General features: G+C 54.4%; 4 protein-coding genes across 4 annotated transcripts; 1 reads left to right on the top strand and 3 right to left on the bottom strand.

Moving 5' to 3' along the window:
* Positions 1-2,115: 2,115 nt before the first annotated feature.
* On the top strand, positions 2,116-4,522 carry CKM354_000363100 (uncharacterized protein; the record flags this gene model as incomplete). Its single annotated transcript, XM_044798837.1, has 2 exons — positions 2,116-2,210; positions 2,341-4,522. The coding sequence occupies 2 exons, from the start codon at positions 2,116-2,118 to the stop codon at positions 4,520-4,522; spliced, it is 2,277 nt and encodes a 758-aa protein (XP_044654772.1).
* Positions 4,523-6,067: 1,545 nt separating this feature from the next.
* On the bottom strand, positions 6,068-7,056 carry CKM354_000363200 (uncharacterized protein; the record flags this gene model as incomplete). Its single annotated transcript, XM_044798838.1, has 2 exons — positions 6,068-6,985; positions 7,054-7,056. 2 exons carry the CDS (start codon positions 7,054-7,056, stop codon positions 6,068-6,070), a joined length of 921 nt encoding a protein of 306 aa, XP_044654773.1.
* Positions 7,057-7,978: 922 nt separating this feature from the next.
* CKM354_000363300 (uncharacterized protein) lies at positions 7,979-9,929 on the bottom strand (the record flags this gene model as incomplete). Its single annotated transcript, XM_044798839.1, has 3 exons — positions 7,979-9,153; positions 9,210-9,613; positions 9,670-9,929. The coding sequence occupies 3 exons, from the start codon at positions 9,927-9,929 to the stop codon at positions 7,979-7,981; spliced, it is 1,839 nt and encodes a 612-aa protein (XP_044654774.1).
* Positions 9,930-12,266: 2,337 nt separating this feature from the next.
* CKM354_000363400 (uncharacterized protein) lies at positions 12,267-15,491 on the bottom strand (the record flags this gene model as incomplete). The annotated part of the gene is made up of 2 exons (XM_044798840.1): positions 12,267-15,238; positions 15,293-15,491. 2 exons carry the CDS (start codon positions 15,489-15,491, stop codon positions 12,267-12,269), a joined length of 3,171 nt encoding a protein of 1,056 aa, XP_044654775.1.
* Positions 15,492-15,846: the final 355 nt, after the last annotated feature.

Here is a 15,846-nt window from a genome sequence, read left to right on the forward strand (position 1 = left end):
AAGCTTGTGGGTTGACTCGGTGCGTTCTTGTCCCCGTGCTCTGAGCGAGTCTTCTTCTTCGCGAACCAGGTTGATTAGTCGATCCCATTCTTCAAGTCGTTCATCGAGGTTTATGTAGTCTTGCTCGATGTTCTTTTCTCGCGCAATCCATTCTGGCGGGATTGGCGTTCCTTCCGATTTTCGTTGTATCATGCCTAGAAGTCGGACCTCCTGAGGGGAGTTATTGTCGTTATAACCACCTCGTCCTTCTTCTCTTCTTTGCATCGTGTTGATGGATTGTCGCTGCACCATGTTCTTAGAACGACAATCCCTCGCAAAGTGGCCTGGTTTGCCACAATTGTAACAAGTCTTATCGCTACCTTGTTTCTTCTTGGGCTTGCCCTTTGGCTTGCCTCTTCCTTTGATCTTCCGACCTTTCTGGGTAACGTCGAGTTCCATTGGTTGGGGTCCGTAGTATGGTTTGTTGGACTGATTATTTGGCTTGGAATGGTATCCGCGGTTCCTTCCATAGTCTGGGGTGAACCCGGCGGTTCCTCCAACCTTGGAGTCGTACTTGCGTTCCAGCGCTCTCTCGTAGAGCCGGTCGTCGATTTCAATAGCCGCTTCGGTCAAATCCTTCAGGGTGTCAAGTGTTCCTCCGTGGTTCATTAACTGGTCCTTGACCGAGTCTTTGAGTCCACGTCTGAACATCGTCATTAACGCCTGTTGGTCCCATCCAGTCACCTGAGAGTGTTCCTCGAACTTGGCTGCATATTCGGATGCTGAGGTACGTTGCTTGAGGTGCTGGATAACCCTGATCGCTTGGGTTACCTCATTGGAAGATCCGAAGATCTCCTTGAGTTTGATCTTGAAAGTCGTGTAGTCTCTGAACATGCCGGTAGGGTCCTGTCGTCCCTCGCTGTCCAGATAGACCTTGAGGTGGGGTTTGATCCAGTTCTGTGCACTACCTCTGAGGTACGTGCTGGCAAAGACAGTCTTGAGATTTCCTTCGACGGGGTTGAACATGAGGAACATGTCCATCTGGTTGACCCAATCGTCGAACTTGTTCCGATCTCCATAGAAGTGGTCAGGCTTCGCTGGTTTGAAGCTTCTCGGTCTTGGGCCACTATCTTCGTCGTCGGAGTCATCTGGTGGAGTCGGTCTTGGAGGTTGGACTGGCTTGCTGCGGCTGGATCCTGCTTCGCTGGGGGCGGGATTCCCCCTGGAGCTTCCTGTGGTAGACATCCTTAAGGGCGTACAAAGCTGTTAGGTTATGAGCGGGATGCTGATGACCTAAGATCTCACTAAGCAGAAGCTTGGGCTCGATCGGGATTTGAGCTTGTCGGGTAGTCTAGAGGAAGGTAACGAAGTAGGAAGATTCACTTGATTCCAATCAGTGAGATAGAACAGTGAGTTGTACGCGATGACTATCTAGAGAGGCGATACTCATCGCTCGCTATATACAAAGGAGAATCCCATATGTTCCTCCGGGTCTGTTGTGTACGTGAGAGACCCGGTCCGCTGCTCTGTCGAGAGAGCGAGAGATCCGTTCCTTCATATGCAGGAGGATCTCTCAGGGTATGAGAGATCCTTCCTTGTCCCGTGACCGGGCGCAGCCGTGTGTCCACGAAAGATGACTGGGCAGGGGGAGTCGTGACGGTCAGAACCGTAACACTCCGTACCTGTTGTGACATCACCTACCTTTCCTGCCTGTCTCCGCCCGTGACATAGATTTCCGTACTTCCTTTCTAACCTCTATAACTATTTAGTATAAAGTATTAGAGACTAACTATTAGGTACTTTAGAGTATAAATTTAGTAATATTTAGTTAAGAAATAACTAAGATATACGCGTATTAAGTTGTTGTTTACGTAGGTGGATGCTCAAAGCTGGGTGCGGGTACTTCCGCCTATAACACACTAGAAACTAACTCCTTTGTATTGTTGGAAGGTGTGATGTCATCGGCTCGGAAACAAGCTTTGTGCTCGTGCACCTGCAGCGCCCGCGATTTGCATGTGCTTGCGCTTGCTTGCTTGCTTGCTTGCTTGTGTCGTCGCTTGGTTCTTTGACCCGTTGCTGCAGACAAAACTTCGGCCGCGCGCCATTGGACATTCTTCCACCGCACTGCGACGCGCCATGGCGAAGAAGAAGGCCAAGGGCGACGCGGGCGAGAGCTCCGCTGCTCCGCCGCCGCCGCCGTCGACGTCGAGCCTGATCATCTGCAGGAACAAGTAAGTAAGTCGCCCGTCTTTTCCTCGCGTCTCGCCCATCTGCCCCACTCTCTCCTCCTCTCCTTTTGTTTCCTCCTACCTCTCGGCCCTCACTCTTCCTCTCCCGCTGACGCTGCTCTCCACGCGACAGACACTGGCGGTACATCTCCAGCTTCCACGGACCATGGCTTCAACTTCCACCCGAGATCCTCGACTCGCTCGCCCACCAGAACTGGACCATGCCTGCCCCGCGCCTAATCGATCCCGCCGTCTTCTACGATATCGTTAAGATCCGCAAAGCTGTCGATCAAGCCTCAGAAGACTCGGTGCGTGCCTCGACGGGCTTGTCTAACGCTGCCATGAACGGCCGCATGGACTACTTTGGTGCTGGCGGGGGGCCGGGGAGTCAATTGAGCAAAGAGCGAATCTTCAAGATACGGCAAAAGGCTGTGAAGCTGCTGTCATCGGCTTTCCAGCTCGATGAGGTAGCCGCGAGCGTTGCGACCATGCAGGCAACGAGCACTGTCGAGGATGTGGCTCAACATGTGCTGAAGCGAGAGTCGCAAAGTACAGACGCGCGCTACGTGCACTTCTTCCACGAGAAGATTCCGAGTCGCGCCATGGAAGAATACACTCCCCTCGATCCACTCAACGAGATCATACAGGCACTGCCTATGGAAGAGCAGCCTGCTCCGTTGCGAACGCGGGCGCTGGTGCAGATCTTTAAACAGCAATGGCAAGGCGCTGTGTACGATCTGACCATCGCCTTGCGTATTATAGAGAACTTACGGCGCATACACAAGCCCGACCAACAGGAGCTGGAACTGGCGAGCAAGATGAAGGCCGAGCAGGAAGCATGGCAGAAGGGACACAGAGACTGGCGATCAGTACCGCACCTGAAAGAAGAGGATCAACCGAAGAGCTTGGAGATGCAACTCTTGTTCAATCGTGCTGGTGTATACCTCACTATTGCTTGTCAGAGCGTGCATGCTGCTCTGGACGGTCTACAAGAGTATCAGCAAGCCACTGCAGAAGGTGAGAGCAACGGCGTCGATCGAAAAGCGCAAGATGAGAGACTTGCCGCGCGAAAGATCGTGAAAGTGAACGCAAGGCGTGCCTTGAAGGACTACGAAGCATTCCTCTCACACTTCGACTACACGCCAGGCCTGCCTTATGAAATCACAAATGAGATCATGCGGAGGGTCCATGATCTGGCGAACGGCAATAAAACACAAACGACCCTGCCCAAAAGCAGGTTGATAGAGTTGAATGATTCTGGGGATGAAGTCCACAGCGACAACGCGGATGAGAAGCTTACGCCAACTTCGAGTTCCCTGGTCAAGCATCAGAAGCCGAAGTCGGATCCATTCGAACGCGGCGAGGATGGGTGGCCAAAGTTTCCGTCGCCCAAGATTCATCCTGCCAGCGCCCTCTTCACTCAGCAGCCTCCAGCCGATCTTCCTCCTTTTCCTAGTGAGGAGACCATAGAAGCGATGCGAAAAAACGACATTCTACATGAGGCATTCGGGAGTCGCGAAGCTGTTACCTACCACCCACTTCTCACCGATGCGCTGCACTCTTTACTATTGGCACATGCGCTCGTTCAGACAAGTCCCACTGAGATTCTGCGTCACGCGCATAATGCGGCGCGTCTGGCGAGGATCGCGGACGGCTATCCGATCTTCCAAGCGGCTCGCAGCCCTGCTCGTGCTGACTGGATTGAGGTACTTCGCAGAGCAAACAATTGGCTTGGTCTCAGTGTGCCGTGGCAGAAGCTTTGTGCGCCAGCTCCTCTACCTGATGCCGCCGGCGGTTGGGCAAAAGACACTTCGTCGAAAGCGGTTGCACGCCAGAAAGAACGAAAACAAGAAACTTCAGAGCAAAAGCGAGAGCGCATAAAACAGGAGTCCATCATTGATGCCCTATCCGATGATCGCGTCGTCGATGAAGAGTCCTTCCAGCGAGCCGTGCGTGCTAGAGAGCGTAGAGCGCTGGAGGACGAGGAAGGCATCAGTGGTCCACTCAGAGACAAAGACACCTCCGCGACGCCGTCTACCGGTTCGTCAACACCGACAACCGATGGTGACGGCTCTGGACCTCCGCCCAAGCGTTGGGCGCAAGATGAGCATGGCAAGGAGTATCCCATTAGTACTGAGCGCGCTGAAGCCATTGCTCGTTGGATCAAGGAGAGCCCGCTGAGTATGGGCGCGAGGAAAAAGAAGCGGCGCGCTGCTGGGCGGAGGACAGGACAGAATGGCGTGCAAGCCGCGACCTCTGGGATATCTTCTCTGGCCGTCGACGACGATGACGGGGATGATGATGGACCCGATTGATTTGATTCTTCCAATGCAGCTCTATATTGCAGAGCTGCAGATGCTTGTGCATGACTTAGGAGGTCCAATTGGATGGCTTCGCAAGTCTTGAGAAACCCAGCTTCAAGGGGCCGAGTTAGTAGGTACTTCGTTTTGGGCGGTCAATTGACGATCGTTACATAGGAGCTTGAAAATGGCCCATGGCGCATTCTCCTGCATCGCTATCCACGCGATGACTCTGATGTCCTCTACCATTCCAATCTTTCACCATGTCTCAAAATATCATTTGAAATGAAGTCAGCGTGTGTAGTCGTCATGTATTATGGCAGAAAAAGCCCCAGAACAGTATGACTTCGAACGTAGGAATCGCCTCGTTCTTTCACACTGTACTCGACCAAGTCATCCATGATGACTTGTGCCGTCTCTCGCTTCCTGCAAACTTCCATTTCCTTTTTCAGAAATCCTTAATGGGTATCATATCACACCTCGCCACTTTCATACTGCAAGGCCAGAGCGTGCAATCCCATGCCTCTCACCCGCGATCGCCACAAAGTCGTCAAGAACTCGGAGCGGCAGGAGCGACATTACTCAGTCCCAACTTCTCATTCTCCGCTCGCAACTCCTTGATCACTTTCTAATTGTCCCAAAACATGATCAGCCTAGTTTCTACGGGTATAGTCGACAGACTCGCAAGAGCCGGAGAACGGGACTCACCGCAAGAGCTTCAGGGTTGACCCCATTCTCAATCAGAGAAATGCAATATGATAGTGATTGTCGATCGAGGTTGCAGTTCTGTGTGAATGTAAGTTTGCTTGTTCGTTGCCAGCTTCTCGAAGGCGATCAAGGGCTGGGGAAGAACAAACCAGAATGGTTGAGATCTCGAAGAGAATGTCAACCGTGTCGCGTGCTGCGCGTCGTTTGGCTTCGGGATCCGCGGAAGGCATGGTGTTGTTGCTTTCCTCGTCAAGCGAGTATAGATGTTCCAGGCGTCGCGGTTCGCGTGAAGTGGGCTGTTGCGAGACGGAAAGCGAGAGAGACACGTCAAAATTTGAATGATAAATTAATGTCCCGAATTTCAATTCGTGTGAGAAAAGCGACAGGTATGTACAAAATATAATGCATTGTTCCTCCGCCTCTAAAGATCGTGCTGTTGCGCCGTGGTATCACTTCAATGCAATTCATGCATCCAATAAGAATTTACAAGCGCGCATAAGAGTCTGTGCCTCGAATTCGCGAGCTCCCATTTCCCATGGCTCATTCCTAGCTCCTTGTCTGTCCCCATTATAGCGATTGCATGGGAATCTCGTCCTGGGCCGGTTGATTCTGTTCCCTTCGAGCTCTTGCTTCGGCCCTTCGATTCGAGTACTCACGCCTCATCTTCCGCCACAACATCGCCAACAGAGTCCATATGGCGTACTGATCCGCAATCGCATTTGGTTCCCGTCGGTACCATGGAACACGAGGACGCTCTGGAACACGAGGAAGCTCTGCAACAGCAGAACGCTCTTCGAGACGCTCTTCGGGAGGCTCAAAAGGGTATGTCTGAAGCCCGTCGTGATCGGCAAGCTATGCTGTAGAGTGCTCTGTCACCGCGCGGTCGTCCACGAAAGCATTCAATATCTGGCCCGACTTCCAGCCCGTGCTTTCCAATGTTTGGTGATCCTTCAAGATCTTACCAAGATGGATGAGCTTGTTCAACTTTATGTTGTTCTGCTGTTCAATTTTCCGCTTGAGGACCAATATGGTTTGTTTAGAGCCAATGGTGACAGTCACATCTTGGGCGGCCGTATTCAATCGAGCGGTGACGCGCATTTCGTCTCCAATATCCTCGGCCCGGCCCTTGCCCTTTTCCTCTCGTCGTGAAGCCGAGTCTACATCTTCGTCATCTTCGGTGTTGTCAATGTCTTTCTCGTCGCCGCCCTCGATGATGTCGGCTGGATCAGCCACAATCCAGTAAGGTATGTCGTAAAGTTTTCCCCTATCGTCGTAGACACCCTCAAGACTCCTCTCTCTACCTTTAGCTCCTCGTGCCAGTCGACCATTGGGCACTGTGAGGCCTGCGGCGTCCAAAACTGCTTGCGCCTGGTCGAGATCGCCAGCACGCATCCTCTCTGTCACTATTTCTAGAGCATCCCAAATCTCCCTCCTGTTGCTGGTACGAGTATCGAAGAACTCTTTTCGCAGGTCCTCGAGAATGCGTCGTGTCCAGGGCGGCTGGTGGTGGCTATAATATTTCGGGCAGTGTCCCACTGGTCGAGGGGCCTGTAGCGGCTGGTTTGGGCGCACTATCGTTCCATCTGGTCGTCGACTCGCGCCAGCATTGTTAATTTGAGGCTCGCGCGAAGTATTACTTCGAGCATCGGGTGCTTGCGATGGTCGGTTGATCGCTGCGCGGGATGAGTCGTTGGGTGCATTGTGTTCCGATTCAGGCGCATTTGCCTCGCCGTATGGCGACTCGCTCGCGGCTCTCGAGTGACAGCAACCCTGCGGGACAGAACCCAATCAGCATGATTCCGCACATGCTCGAGGCAGGGCTGCGACATGCAACATACCATGACTGCTCATACTGCTGCCGAGCCGCCTCACTCTGCCCGCCTCGGCACGAAAGCCGAGATTGCTAATGCCTGTCGCCAGCGACGTTGCCGATTAGCGATGCTGTCTGTGAGATGTCTGCAAGGTTGAATACGCGAGGATATGGGACAAAGGGCAGCGAGAAGGCAGTCGAAGGAGGGATTTGGTAACGGCGCGACAAGCAGGAACGAACGGCAGCAACTCCGCGACTACTCGCACTGTAGCAGAAGAATACCGCGCCAGGCAAGAAGGAGAAAGGCGGGCGAGAGGCGTGTTCTAGAGGCCTTCATGCAGCTGGCGTACGTTAGTGTGCGGTGCGAGGTCGACACCCAATAGGGACGGATGACTTCACCTCTCGGCCGCCGGCTGCCACTCGCCATACCTTCGTACATTCTTGCGTGTCCTGCGTCAGTGGCATGATATCGATGCCGACACTACACACTTGCTTGAGCAGATGTTGTGCGCACGGAAAACTCATCAAGCACTCGATGGAACGGCACACTGCAGCAAGCGCGGAACATGTGAAATCATTTGTATTACCAGACTATTCTACCTTAACCGCTTCTAAACGGGTATCATCGTTTCAGGGGTATTCGCATCACTAAACATCAATGCAAACAAACTAATGTGGTATCCATCCAAAAGCAGACGCCACCGAAAGCAGATCCTTGTTCCCAATGCAGAAATGCAACTGACAAAGTTGGCTGCCACAGACCATGAGCGAGTGTCGGGAGTTGGAGATTAGGTGCGACGCAGCGGAAAGCGTGAGCAAGGGGTATCATTGTAGGGGTGACATCGCAAATGAGGCCATGTTCGTTGGGCAGTATGGCGGCCACCACGAACTGGTCGACATTCTCGAATGTCGCTGCGTCGGACCGAAAGCCAGTCACTTGAAGCATCAGATGTTTAAGCGCTGGCAGTGACGGCAGGAGTGTTGTGCTGCTGCTGTGGCTGACCAACGTTGACGGCATCAGGAACGACGTCGCCGATGGTCTTCTGAGCCTCTGGCTCTTCCTTCTTGGTCTCGCTGTTGACGGCTGGGGTCTCTTCAGCTGGCTTCACGGCAGCGGTCTCTTCGGCCTTGGCATCAGTGGCACCTGGGGCGGCGTTCTCCTTCTTTGGAGCTTGAATGCGGTTCAGAGCCTTGCTGGCACGACGACCGAGGCTGCCGAGCACCGACTGGCGCTTGTTAGGAGTGGTGGCCTCGGTCTTTGGCTCCTCGACCTTCTCGGCTGGGGCCTCGGTGGATGGCTCTGCAGCGGTGGCAGCGCTCTCAGTTGCTGGCTCCTCAGCTTTGACAACTGGCTCTGTGACGGCGGTCTCAGCTGGAGCAGCCACGGTCTCATCGGCTCTTGCAGCCTCCTTCTTGTGGGTGTTGGGGCTGACGCTGCGGTTGCGCTTGATGAAGCCTCCGATGCCAGACAAGAAGTTGTTCTTCTCCTTGTTGGGTGTAGCGACCTCATCCTTCTTCTCCTCAGTCTTGGTCTCGGCGACAGGCTCCTCGACTGCCGGAATGGCCGTGACGGCGGTGGAATCGGTGGTGGCAGCGGTCTCTGGGAGAACTGGTGGGTTCTCAGACACTGGAGCAGCAGTAGTAGTCTCGTTCTTGAGCTCAGCGTCCTTGATGTCCTTCTCCTTGGCTGGGCTGCGGAGTCCGCTCCAGCCAGACGAGACACGGCCAAAGATGCTACCACGCTTGCCGCCCTTCGCCTTTTCCTCAACTGGCGTCTCAACAGCCTTCTCCTCAGCTGCCACCTCGGCGGCAGCAGGAATCTCGGCAGCAGTGGTGCTGGCCACGATCGGTGCAGCCTCGGTGGAGGCAGCGACTGGAGTCTCCTCAGAGGCCTTGACCTCCTCCTTCTTGTCCTCACCCTCAATCTTCTTCTCGGCAGACTCCTCCTTGTTGGCCTTGAAGCGGTTCAAGATGCCGCGAGATGTGGAGCGGCTCTTCTGGCTCTTCTTCTTGTCCTCATCAGCCTCGCCGTCGGATGAGCCAATGCGCTCAGTGGGTGGGACATCGGTGCTCTTCTTTGGCTTGGAGAGGCTGCGGGTAGTGGCAGCGCCAACGACGTTTGGCTTGTCTGGTTTGACGTTAGTGTCGTGTTTCCGTTGCGTGGTGCGCGTCGTCAATACTTACTCAGCTTCTCGATCTCGGCCTTGTAGCCTTCACTGGCACGGATCTCCTCCTTGGAGGCCTTGGCGTGCTCAATCGCTCGCTCGATGGAGAGGTACCAGCCGTCACGCTCAGCATCGTTGGAAGCCTTGAATGTGTGATTGTCGCCGTTGAGCTTGAAGGAGAACTCGTGCTGGGCGGACTTCTTCAGGTCGCTGGCGTCGTAGAGCGCGAGGACGTCAGATGGGTGTGTGCGGTTGGTCTCGCCCTTCTTGTTGAAGAACAACAGACCCTTGCCGGTGTGGCTTGCCCAAGCAACGACGGGGTGGGAGATTTCTGGCTTCTCGCCACGGAGGTAGAGGTCGAGGTTTTGAGGAGCGACAGCCTCGTCGCTCAGCCAGAACTCCTTCTTGGATGGAATGATGGACCTTGTTCATGTCAATACGTGCTGTATTTTCGCTCCGATAAAACGCGTCCGACTCACTTGAGGAGACCTGGGCCCTTGTATGCAAGCTGCCCTTCGGTAATTGGCTCTACCGCCTTTTCTGCCACCTCTGTTGACTCGGCTGGAGCAGCATCGGTGGTAGTAGTGGCGGCGGGCTCAGCGTCGTTCTTTGCGGCCTCGGTGTCGACGACGGCGTCAGCGACAGGAGCGTCTTTGGTGATGCTCGTGGCGGTGGCGGGATCGGTCACGACGGTCTCGGTGACGGGAGCAGTCTGTGCCTGCTGCTGGGCGTCCGACATGGCTTCTCGATTACAGTAGGGTGATGGAGAAGTGGTACACTGCTGACTGCGTCGGGTGGGCTGGGGAAGGGAGTGGAAGCAGACAGAACGGGTATCAAGAAAGGGCAAACGCTGGATAAGGAGTTGCAGTGCAGTGGTTTGGGGAGAAGGGCGGCAGGAGATGCTTTTGACGAAGCGAACAGCACGCATGCACCGTGCACCGTGAAGCTCTGCAATCCAATTTCGCGCTGGCTCCACTTTCGTTGCGGTAGAGCGCTCTCAGCGTGCGCCGGCCTGCGTGCTGTGCTGCGCTGTGCTGTGCTGCACTGCTGTATGGCTGTCCCGACGCTGGTGGCCGTGAGATGGTCAGACGACATCAGCGGCCGGCCAGTTGACGCGATTTGATGGTGATGGTCGACGCAGACGCAGTCCCTTGCAAAGCTACTGCAGCCAGCCGCCGCTCACTCCACCACACCTCAGCAGGAGAATACTGTACATGTGAACATACAGCAGTGATAACAATACCAATCCGCACATATGGACCGTGTGAGGCTCGTCCGCCGTGTCAATCAATAGTGCGCCCCTCGCACGCCCTCCCTGGCCGCCGAAATCTGCTGAGACACGACGCTTTCTCTATATCGCGCTGTCTGTGCGGGAAACGCGCTAGCGCAGTAGTCGATCCGCTGCACCTGAACGACAAAAACTTTTGGACAGACGGCCTCGCGGATCTGAGATGCACTCAAGTCATCAGGCCAGACAGGTCACCAGCACGATATCCCCCGTCGACCCCGCCCAGCGAGCAGGCATACAGCTGCTTGCGAGCTCTGCGCCGCGCCGAGCAGCGTGTGAGATTGCGTCTTCGCAGCCAATGTCGACTCGTGCGCGAATCACCTGTTTCGCACACCGTCCGCGAGCAGGAGCTGGTCGCTCGCATGTGCTGCCACACTGCTTGCCCCGGTACTCGCCGTGCCGTTGTGCAACGCTCCGCTTCAGCCTCCCTCCCCAAATCTCCCAACACTGCATCCTGTCACCAGGGAACCATGGATGCGTGAAACACGACTCTCCCAAGAAGCTGCCGTGCTTAAACGCTATCTTTGCCGGCATTTCCACGGCCGGGCGCCACGACTTCAGGCCCTCCCGTCACATGTCCTACTATGGATCGCAGTGTTGATCAGTATATATGTGAGAGCGCACGGCACGTGTTCCAGACCAAGCTGTCGCCAGACCGCTCCCTTCCAATAAAGTGAACGCTTGCCTCTGATAGACAACTTCGCAAAGTGCTCCAACCTCAACGCCGGAAAATGCCTTTGCACAACTCGACGCGGCCAGTTCCATCCATCGCGACTCAGACTCTGCCAACGCTCACGTGTCATGACAGACGCGAAACGCGAATCGCTGGGCTTCGGGAGGCGTTTGGCACAAGCCTTGTGGAACCGAGTCCGACACCTGAATGGCCAATCACCGAATCTCCACATTGCCCTTCGTGCTTCAGATACACCGCACCTCACAATACCCTGCGACATGTCGCTTCAACCTTGTCTACGGAACAGAATTATCGAAGCAATGCGTTTCACCACAAATAGCAGGGAACCGAGCCTCCAACCGCACAAAAGATCCAGGCCGTCGTGTTGTTCTGGCGTGTAAACAACGTGTCTGTACAACCAGTTCTAGCCAAAGCTTTTCCCAAATGCATTTGGCGTTTTTTCGTCGAGGACATGCTTTCTTGCCGCCCACGCTATTCCAATGGCGCTCGTGCCGGTGCGTGACGCGGGAGCATGATTCTTGGCGGTCGACAGTCTATTCATTCCCCTGAGTGGCGGCGCCTTCCCGTGATCAGGGTCGTCGTTGCGAGGAATTTCGTGGCTGCGCGGCTGAGAAGGATTTCGGTCTCGAACATGTGCATTATTCTGACAGCCGTGTGAGTACATCTGTCCAGAGCTCTTTCCCTCGCACGTGTGCATGGTAGTAAGATTCTCATCAGTCAGTCAGCTGCAGGAAGCATGAGGTGGAGTATACTCCGGAAAAACTGGGTCTAGGATAACGATATGTAGTTCTACCACTTCCATCCCAAGACGTCACCATGCTGCACAATTGTCGATTCCGAGCACGATGCATGGTACAGCCGCTTGAGCTGCAGCACCGCAACAACCGCTTCCAAACAGACCCTACCGCCGGTTCCATAGTATCACCAAGCAACAGTGCAGTCGCCACGTGCGTTCCGCGAACCGCCAACGCCTCGCTGAGAGAATCACATCTTTCCAAGCAACTATCCCGCCATTTTTCCAACCAAACCTGGCCTGAGCTTGAGCTCCCTCTCGTCTCCAATATATTGTAACAATGATTATCACAGAATTCCACTCAACTCGCCGTAATCAACACATAACTAGTAATAGCATTCATTCGCTCCGCACTGAGCTTCATTCCAACCTTCAACAATTCCTGCGCCACTTCACTGTCCTTCTTTTGAAGCTCTTCCCATTTCTCGGGGGTCAATAGCCATGCAATGCAATCCGTTTCGGCGTAGACGCTACAGGTCCTTTCGGTCTCGCTGAAAAATGGCAATTCTCCACAAGTCGTGCCTGCCACAATCGATTCGTAGTAATTGCCTTGCTCGAGCGAGTAGTCCGCACGAAGCAGTCCGGATTGGAGGAGATAGAAGCCATCCGGTCGATCGCCCTTCCTGTATAGCAGCTGCCCTTTTGTCAACTCTCTCCTCGCGAAATATGGAACCGCTCGGAACCAGAAGTCTTCGGTTTTGGTTGTCAAGTCTTGGAAGGCTTGCAAGATCAGCGGCAAGGGCTGTTTCAGACTCTGCCACCTGTTTTGCTCGGGTTGGTTCACCTCTGTGATGGTCTGCGCCGCGGCCGCATGTCGAGCAAATGCACGCGGTGAGCCCACAATGCTGTCTAATTGAGAAATTGGCGATGGCTTGTGCTGATCGGGAATTGCCATCGGAGGAGAGTCTCCACCTGTCCTCAAGCTCTGCGACTGCTTCTCCGTCAGTGTGATGAGAAGGGCATTTTCGCACGCCTCCAGAGCACCATTCAGGTTCTCAAACACTTTTGGTGGCGGGGTCTCGTCGCTCTCCTCAAAGAGGCCATCTCTTTGCAGATTGCGTCCAACATCGTCGGTGAGGTTGACCCCAGCGACGACTAATTCTACATCCCTTCGCCTGAGAATGCGGTGCATACGTCCAAAGGCCTCTGCTGCTGAGAAGTCGATGCCGGTAACGTGGGAGAAGTCCAATATCAGGTATCGAATGGGCGCCTGAGCAAATGTCTCCGCGTCTATAGTTGCACGGACTCGTTTCTCCACGTCCACGATACTGCCGAAGAACAGGTAGCCTGCGATCTTAACAACCCGGATCTGAGGTCCAACGCGGTGAAGGTATGCTCGTTGCCTGGCATGACGGCGCACCGTTGACTCGGCAATTTCGCCGGAGAACTCTGCTCGGATCACAGACTTTCTTGACGTCTGCACGACATAGACAAGGCATGCCAAGCCGATGCCGATGGCAACGCCCACGACGAAGTCATAGATGCCCATGACAACGGCGATAACGAAGATCGTCAAGTATTCCAGGTTGGCCAGTCTTCCACGCGTGTCCCAGAGTGCTTCTTTCGCCAAGTCTATTCCTAGATAGTAGATAAGTGTCCCGACCACAATCACTGGCACGTAACCAATGACAACAGGTCCGATCATCCAAAGAACGGTCGTTGCTGCGGCAAGCATATAGCCAGCGAGCCGAGAGTCGCCACCAGTATCCATGAACAGTACGCTGTTCACATAGACCAGGTAGTTCTGGATACTGCCAACGCATCCTGACAGCGTATTGGAGACTCCGTGCATGATCAGCTCCCGGTTGAGGCTCACGTTGTCTTCCTGCATTTTCATAGCCAGATTCGGGATGTTGATCGGCACATGTAGGATGCCAAAGAAGCACAAAGCCAGCTGAGAAGGAATAGTCATGATGACAGCCTTCCAATCAACGATGCTGAACTGGTAATAGCTGTAAAAGTTGTAGAAGGTCGTGTCAGCAGCTGGGCCTTCAAACACCCATCCAGCTTCGCGCAACTTCTCCATGTTGAGCGACGGTACGGCGACAGTCACAATGTAGAAGATGGCGGTAATGGCGATATAGTATGCCGGTACCAAGAACGGCTTGTCGTAGTACCGCTTGATAACGAGAAGGAGTATCGCAAGCAACAAAGGTGGCAGCCATTGAGCAATACTCATTGGTGCAATAAGCTTGTCGAACACCTCCTTCGTGGGCTCTAAGTTGCCGTCTAGCCGGACAGATACTTCCAAGCCTGTCAAGAAGAGGAAGATGCCCACGCCACCAATGCAACCAACCAAGATGGAGTGCGGGAAGAATGAGACGAGGTTGCCCAGTCTCGCGGTTCCAAGACCGAAGAAGACGATTCCTGTCAAGATAGAGCTCATGGCGTATGAGGTGATGACTGTAGCTCTCAAGGCATCCGGGTCTTCGGTTCCCATTCGGGCCATAATCATATATGTCATCTTGTGGAAGAATGGTACGACCTCGATCATCTCAGAACCGACGCCTCCTCGGAAGATGCTGCCTGTAGAGTACACCAGCTGCGAAACAATGCAGCTGACATAGAACATGGACACTCCGTCGGCACCCATTTGTGAAAACACTTCTTCGCCGAGGGGGAACAAGATGATTCCGTAGGAGAGAGCATCCAGCAAATTAAGCAACAGACCCAGGAAAACCGAAGGCAAAGTACTTACGGGTCGCACAATCGCTGCTTGGTAGATCTTGCGAGCATCCCAGCTCTTGGGGTTTGCGACCGTTTTCGCGCGATGCTTGGCAGCATTGACAGATGGGGTGCGCAGAGCCCATCTGTTCCAGAACCCTCGGTCGCCTTCCCTGGCGACTGGCTGACCCTCAGCATCCGGCGTGGTGCCATATCTCTGCTTCCGGTACGAGGAAATCCTTTCGCGGGGCAATAGAGGTGCTCTCGCTGCTGCTTCAACGTCCTCTTGATCCTCAATGGCTTGTGAGTGACGGGTGGACGATCGGCGAAGTCCAGTGCCTTGAAAAGGTCTCGTTCCGTTCTCATTGTATATCAACAACGCGTCGTTACCAGAGGACAACAAGCCTGGAAAGTCAGATCCTCGGTGCTCAGTTGGCTCGTCCGGTGTCACTGGTTCGCTCTGCTCTTCGATGGGGTCATTCACGGAGGAGAGCTGCTGCCTGTTGGGTTCCAGGTGTTGAAAGTGCTTTGCCATTTCAGAGTCGCCCAAGAAGGACGACGACAACTCTGCCGTCTGCTCGCGAACGCCAGAGGAGGAGTATTGGACATCTGCGAGTAGTGAGTGGGTTTCCAACAGAAAGTCTAGATAAGGAGCTCGCGTACCTTGTAATTGGCTGCTGTGATTTACATTGTGAATGTGAGATCTGCTGGGAAGGCTGTTGCCATAGGCGGAAGTGATGGAGTGTGCTCTTGCGCGAGGCCTGGTACCGGAGGAGGCGCCGTCAGCTGCAAGGTCGTCCACGTCTCCGGCGCCTGATAGTGCAGACATCCTCCGCCGCTTGAAGTGCCGGAAGGAGGACATTGTCGTGCAAAAGTAAGACGATCACGCCAGTGCCAGTGCCAACAAAGTCTCCTCCCTCGACCGGCGCTGGGCGGGCCAACAAGCACAGACAGACGTCCAGCGAAGTCCTCCACGCTCAGCTCCTCATTGCTCCGACTGGCTGGCGAACGGGCAGTCACAAGCTGGCAGACGGCAAGAGATGCGAAAGCTTGCAATGATCAAGGATCACAAAAAGAACGCGCAACGTCTACTGGCAGCCGAAATGCACAGAAACTGGCTTTGCGCCCACGCTCACGGCAATCAAGTTGCTAGCGGCAGCTACCCGAAACTCTCGCTGCCCACAACACATGAAGAGAGACGCCCGCAATTCGTTCGC

Source organism: Cercospora kikuchii (genome assembly GCF_019650295.1).
Source record: "Cercospora kikuchii DNA, contig_00002, whole genome shotgun sequence".
Lineage (NCBI taxonomy): Eukaryota > Fungi > Ascomycota > Dothideomycetes > Mycosphaerellales > Mycosphaerellaceae > Cercospora > Cercospora kikuchii.